The 7,225-nt window shown below is 42.8% G+C and overlaps 1 protein-coding gene across 7 annotated transcripts in view; it reads right to left on the bottom strand.

Moving 5' to 3' along the window:
* Positions 1–228: 228 nt before the first annotated feature.
* Positions 229–7,225, bottom strand: part of LOC105691391 — a 30,412-nt gene continuing 23,415 nt past the window's right edge. For all 7 annotated transcript variants that reach the window (XM_012409830.4, XM_020855468.3, XM_012409832.4 and 4 more), the window contains 2 exons: positions 6,844–7,095; positions 229–6,261 (listed from right to left, as the gene is read on the bottom strand). In XM_012409830.4, coding sequence (XP_012265253.2) covers positions 1,628–6,261; positions 6,844–7,095 — 4,886 coding nt within the window. In that variant the 3' untranslated portion in view covers positions 229–1,627. The remainder of the gene's footprint in view (positions 6,262–6,843; positions 7,096–7,225) is intronic.

The raw sequence follows: 7,225 nt of genomic DNA, 5'->3' as shown, positions 1-7,225 counted from the left end.
AGATGTTGATTATTGTACCCACGTAGAACATGTTACTTTGAAATGTGCATAGTTTCGTTTCTCTGCTGCAATCAGTACGCCGTGCGCAATTAATTTATTACTGTGAAACGCGGTGATTGAATTTGGTTGAAAATAGCGATTGGAATAACATGCTGGTATGTATCATTGGAAGGCAATTGGAAAAAGTGATGCGAATGAGAGCAAAAAAAAAAAAACCAACGATTGAAATAAATTTCTTTCGATCATTTTATTAAGTGTAATTTTCTTCATGATTCCTTATATGGCTATGCCTTTCTACTGTACAGTCTTTTATCAGCCGATACCATTATACGCTTCTATTTACAATAAAACCTCACGAAGCTGTAGAGCATATCATACAATTCACTTATTCACTTAAAAACTTGTTATTCATTATAGCGATCTTTATAGGACTTATTCATTTATTATAGACTCATCTATAGTTAAACTTTTTAGCTTAATTTTATTCCCAATTTTTTATTTATTTTTCTTTATAGGACTAGAAACACTCATTTTCAGCATTCTATTACTTTCGTAATATTCCATTCTATCGAACCTGCCACCACCAATTATTTTTTATCGCACAACACGTCGCGCAATGATAATCAATGATTTATTTGTAGATATATTGTCAACAACAGTTTTCGTCAAGTGTTTTTCTCGTTTTTTTTTTTTTCCTTCATCGCAGCAAAATCGAACAAAGTGAACCTAATACATCGGTAATGTGAACTTTTACGACTTGGGGAAAAGAGGAGAAAAAAAAAATTTCACCGTCGGAAAGCGAATTATCAAACACATTACGTCAACCTTTAAATTATTCATAGACAGGATACATCACGACATGAATCGATGGTGACTTACAGTAAATCAACATAGCCTACTTTTTCTTTTATGAGTACTATGAAAGGAGACGGTAGAAAATTATAGCCGTTCGTTAAAATAGTATATATGAATATATCTAGTGTATCGTAACGTGTATAGGTATATAGTAAGCTCTGCTTTTGCGTCAAAAATAAAAGAAACATTCTTTGACTCGCGTTAAATATATTTATACATTTATATATTTATATTCTTTTGTTTCTCTTCTTTACAATTTATCATTATTTCCTAATCACTTTCAAGTCGTCACACATGTTAACTGGGACTCAGAATCAAGTCTTGCGGACTCTTAATCTGAGCGTTTGACTTATTTTTCTAGGTACATACGCTAAACTTATTCGAGTAACCGCCCTTGCGAAACGCAATCACCTCGGCGCGGACGAGATAAAAGCTCAAATACAAGCATACGGTCGTTCAGAAAAGAGAAATTATAGGCTCACTTTGTTACGTATGTATAACACGATTTGGACACTTCACAGCGATCTCTATAGGTATATTTAAAATAGCTGGCTAAAATATATCATGCTCAATTATTGTGTAAGTTGTATGGTATGCATGAAATTTTTTGCTTTCTGCTTGATTCAATATGCGTTGGGACTTATAGGTATCATCTAGCTTTTATTTTCAATATCTTTCTCTCGTCGGTTGAGGATATCCAAAAACAAATAACAAAGTCCTGAAAAATAGCTTAGCTAAAGTTTTGTGCCGAGGAACGTGTATCGATATGACATTAATGCGTTCGTTTTATCTGTCCTGCAGCGCTCCCGGGACTTGTTGGTGAATACAATCCGAGTTTTAGCCCCAGCTCTTTCGGTTTTCTGACGGTATTTCTGACTGGAAATGGACTGAATTGACTTTGTGGACTCGGCGTTTTTTCTAAACTTCTAGTAGTAGACTTATTGTTAGTAGGATATCCTATGTTCCCTAGGCTCAAAGATGACTTTCTATAATTGTTCGATCCCTGACTCGAGTGATCCGTATATTTTGATACGTTCATTTTATCCAAGAACTCAGGATGAGAAACCGGTCTTTTGGAAAAATCTTCTAGACTAGGAGAAAGCTTCGGTACGTAAGCATTCACCGGTACAGGAAGTTTACGGCTGACGAACTGATGACTAGGCGACAAAGAGTGGGACTCCCTTCGGCGAACTGACAAGTGGGCACCCTGAACGACGTCGTCCTCGCGAATCGGAGATGGCAGAATGTAGGAACTTGTTCTATTGTAATCCGATTTTTGTTGGTAGGAATAGTCCTCGGGAGAAACTTCTTGGTACTTTCGGTGATAACTCTCTGACTTGTATTTAAAGTCCATCGTTGAATCACCAATTTCTTTATCAGAGCCCAAGCTTTCGTCCCGAGAAAAATACTTGACGGGCTCCGCCGTGTTCGTGTCGTAGTAAGCAGCGCCCTTGTTGAGATCGGCTATGTCGGTTTCGAAAGGTCGAATGTTAAAATCTTCACCACGAGTCTGCTGGGACGGTTCATCGTCGTACCTCACACGGAACTCTAGTGTTTCTTTGGACAGAACTGGTCTGATCGGTGAGAGGTCATACACGTGGGACGAAGGTATGGATTTATGCTCACTGAAATCAAAGCTGGATTCTATCGAAGATTTCTCATAAGATCGAACGGAGTACGGATTGCCGGGAGTTTTTCTGGGTGAAATTCTAGACTTAAAATCATAAGGTTTGTACGTGTCGTAGGGACTTCTTAGAGGCGACGAATCGAATGGTTTTTCAGACTTTGCAGGGTGACTCAAAATCGGTGAAATCATCTCTGAATACGAAAGCGAATCGGACGAATACGGCTTAGTTGAGATTATCTCTGGAGCTACGACCGGTTGAACGCTTGGGTATATTTCCCCAGCTGATATCTTGTCCAATTTTTCAAGCTCCCGGTAAATGTCGATGTCACTTTTAGGCGATATGTCTTGGAGGGTGTATTTTGGAGGAGGATATGATATCGGCTTGTCATTGTAGTCGTACAATTTTTCCGGTTTTATCACCATTTCCTGAATTGAACCGAGCTCGCTTTTCGTCTCGATCGAATCGTTTGATGATTTGTGAGAAAATACGTTCGTTGAAATACTCGAAAGATCCAGACCCTCTAGCTCACTGATATTCTGACTAGAAGAACCTTTTTCTTGTCGCGGTAGTCCCACCGACGACGAGGGGCGTTCTTCATAATTGGCTAGCAATTTTGAAAGTTCTTCGTTTATCTGTCTATCTATGAGAGCTTCTCTGGTGTCTAGGTAATCCTTCGACAATGCTTCGTCTAAAACCATGTGATCGATCTCCTCGGAATCATCGATTAGCGAGAGTTTTGAAAGCTCGTCGTTTATTTTGGCGTCGAATTCCGAGGTCACTGACAGTTGATCAAAGTCTTTGAAATTTATTCTGGCCAACTCCTCGTTAATCTCATGTTCGTTGAGGCCGATTTTTTCTAAAATAGGACTGAATATTTTCGAAATTTCTTCATTGATCGGGCTAATGGTGATCTTTGATATCTCCTCTAAATCTGGCAATCGTTTTTTAGCCTGGCATGTCAAAATTCTGTGCAGAATCGCGGAATTCTCCTGAATTATCTTCAGCGCCCTGTCACTGCTTCTTCTTCCATTGTCGCTTTTTTTTCGGGGTTTAACTTTCGTCCAAACGCCCAGTTTCGGCTCCTTGTCGTCGCTCCCATCGCTGCTCTCCGAAGCCCGCGCCAAAGTATTCAAAAAGCTTTCGCTATCCTCTTGAATTTGGATTTTTGGTTCGATGACGTACTGTTTCCTGGGGGCAGAACAGATGTTCACATCCAAATCACCGAGACGAACCTTTGAAAATCCGCTTGCCGAGTCACTGAAAGTATCTTGTCTTCTCGCCTCCAAACTCTTCAGATCCTCCAGAATATCGCTGGTCTTTTTGGTGAGCTGACCATTCTCAGATCTTCCGTCTCCAGATGTTTTAACTTCAATGTGTCTCAAATCCTCTAAAATATCGCTGGATCTTTTCTTCAGACAACTAGTCTTTCTGAACTCATCGGCAGGTGACGAGACTTTCGGGTCGGTAAATCTTTTGTCTAAGCTGCTAAAGCTTCTTTCAAACGGCTTTGTGTAGTCTCCGCTGATTTCGAATTCCGTTTTCCTGTCCAGTAAGCTTCTATTTTTATCATGGAATATTACAAGTTTCTCCAATTTTTCACGCGGCAAAGGCGACACTGTATCTTCATCAGCGTATTGATCTTCAAGTTCGCTTTTGTTTAACTGTGACCCCATCCGATAGCTCTTCGAGTAATCCATTCCGTAACCTCCCGCAGCGTTCTCCTCTTCCGTTTTACGTCTGTGAGTTGAAAGTGAAGAATCGAGATCGGTCTTCTGCGTTCTATCTTTATCAAAGCTATACCGAAAATCCTCCACCGTACTCTTACTCAGCTCCACTCGAGCTCCCTCATCGTTTCCAGCGGCTTGATCTTCCGCGGATTCGAATATTGTTAATTTCGTCGACCCCTTTGAAGATGAGGTCGATTTTTGCTCCGGCGAAGTTTCCGTACTGTCCGTCGCGCTGCTCCGCTGCTTTGTTGTACTGTGGTAGGGTGATGGCGTCTTTTCGTTCGGTCTTGCGATCGGGTAAAACGGAGACGTGGCGGAGCAAAGATTGACTGGAGAATCTGAGAAAGTACCGCGACTTCCCTTGCAGTTCGAAGTGAACTTAATAGAATTGGCACTTATCGGTGATTGAAGATCCGAGCTAAATGATCTTTCGGAAGACTTTTTTCTCTCTGGGCTGCACGAGTCACTTGAACTGCTCGCTTCCAATTTTGGACTTAAATTTGAATTACTCTTGAACGAATCGAAACTGATGAGAGATGGCGAGCTAGACTTTGTGCGGGATGTAATTTTTGTTTCCGTTTTTGACTGGACATTCTGATCATCGGAACCGACCGAATGCAGAGTCAATGTCTTGGATTCCGAGCTCACGGAAGATCCAACAGACTTATCGGCATGAAAATCACGGGATTCAAACCCCGGGGGAGTTCGAGGACTGACCGTTAAACTAGAAGTTTTTGAATCAGGGCCCATGGTTTCGCCAGAACTGGACGACTTGTCGCTTCCTGGCGTTTTGGGGCCAGACTCTAATTGTAGCCTAGACAATGAAACTTGACGTTTTATTGTACCGTTTCGGGGCAGTTCGATGCTTCCATCGAACTCCATGCTCCTAATATTTACGGTTACTCCATTCGATTTGTTCTGCGATTCGCGTATCGTAGACCTGAATTCCTGAGTTTCCATTGCTGCCACATTGACGGGGCTCGTAGGCGAAGGGAATTCAGCCGAATAGTTGAGTTTCTGCTCTAAGTTTATCGGAGAGATTGGAAGATGTCCTATCACGTAAGATCTGGAGTAAGGCTTCAATTCGGCAACTACTTTATTCGAATTCTCACTACTCATTGCTACTGAAGGAACGTTTCCAACTACGGAAGCATCGCTACCAAAATCTAGCTCAGTCCGAAATTTTTTAACACTCGAATCTAAAGTATCTAGCTCTTTATCAAAATTCGTAGACGCGAGGTCAGGTGTGATCTCAGAGACACTCCGAGTATCTACCGCGTCTATTTGCCCACTAAATTCCGTAGCGAATGTGTTCTCATTGAGTTTACCCTTCACGAGGTCATCTCTCGGTTCCAAACGTGATCTAGAATCACTTCTGGACATTTCCAGAGTCAACGGTCTATCTTCCGATAGCTGATATTCGCCATGTAATGGTACTTTGGCATCGTCTTTTATTAACTCGCAGCTACTTTCGCCTCGACTACCGCTCGCTGTGCGAATTGAAAATCCAAAACCATCTAAAAGTTCCGAAGGATTTTTCACTTCGTCATTCGTTCGATTTACACTGGCCTCTACATCTTTGCCGTCAAACACAGAACCGCGTTGAAACCCATCGGATGATTCGTTAGCCACCTCATATCTCACCGCTCCCTCATTATGAGCTGACAATCTGCGGATCTGATCGGTTATCTCAGCTATTGAAGTCTCCTCGCAATCCGTGGTCCTCGTCTCCTGTTCCGGACGGCTGGGAATCGTTCTCGATTCTCTTAAGCTTGATTTTCCTTCATTACCCTGCGTTCGGCCAGAGCCTTCCCTTCGAGGGCTTTTCTCATCGTCAGTTGCCATTACGTAGCAATCGGAGGTTGAAGTGGGTTCCTCGCTGTCAACGTCACTGAGACGATCGGGCTCGTCACATAGTTCAGTCGATGTGCTGTCACTGTCGCTGTCAACATTGGCACTGGCACTGGCACTATGCCTCGGTGAAGTTGATCGAGCGACAGACATTCCTCCGGCCGCTGAGGTTACCGCAAGATTGCCAGATCTTTCTTCACCTGTAGAGTGAAAACAGATCAATAATCGAGAGTAGAGTCCGCCCGGCTTGTTATGGGGTGTACTCGATGCAATGCACGCAATGAAATGTTACAATTAAACATCCAACGGGAATTTAGTGTAATTCGATGGGATTAAACGGATTACGATTGTGTAATTTGATTGTCAATTGAGCTTCGGAGATAAACGAGCGGCGTACCGCAAGCTCGAATTGCGTTACACCTTGCGAGTGAATTTTGATTCGTTCATATGCCACACCTGCGTCAATACTCATACTTGTTGGTACCGAACAGGTGGTCGAAACCTGAGCGCAACGGTGAAAGTTATCGGTAGGGCTCAAACTACTTTCGGACCAATCAATAAGCTGCGAATATTTCGAAACGGGAAGAACTACCGAGGGTTGGCAGGATGGAATGCCTGCGGGCGCTTTTTTACCGGCTATCGAAGCGAGATCTTATCCTGCAGACACGGAGCAGGTTGCTCTACGACGCTGATGACTTTCCATTGACAGGTGAAAGCTCGTCAACACTACCGACTACGCAATTTATATCATGGGAATGACAAGAAATTCGTGCAACACATACCCCTTGTAACGTCTCCCTTGCTTTCCTTCCGCCTCTTCGTATCTTTCCAGTGTAAAGTGATCTCTTGTTTGTCCTTGCGACTGGGATTCTTCGGGCTGTGCGGTGGTCCGATTCTCGTCTTGGGAGGAACCGCTCCCGGAGGAGGTCCCAGTTGCCGTACCTTGGCGCTAACCAGCGCGCTTTTTCCCACCAGCAAATGGTTCATCGCTTGCGAAGTTGCGGAAGGAACCAGTGATTGTCTCGCGCACGCAGCTGTCGATTACAGAGGATTTTAAAGAGAGTCTATGATTGAGTAATTTCACACATTTTTCATTAAAAAAAGTTATACTCGCGAGCGTTATTCGCAAGACGAAATATTTTTCATTTCGTGGATCACGAAAGT

This window comes from Athalia rosae, chromosome 1 (genome assembly GCF_917208135.1).
Source record: "Athalia rosae chromosome 1, iyAthRosa1.1, whole genome shotgun sequence".
NCBI classification, from domain to species: Eukaryota; Metazoa; Arthropoda; class Insecta; order Hymenoptera; family Athaliidae; genus Athalia; species Athalia rosae.
Note: the sequence above shows the minus strand (reverse complement) of the source record. Positions and strands in the feature narration are given on the sequence as shown.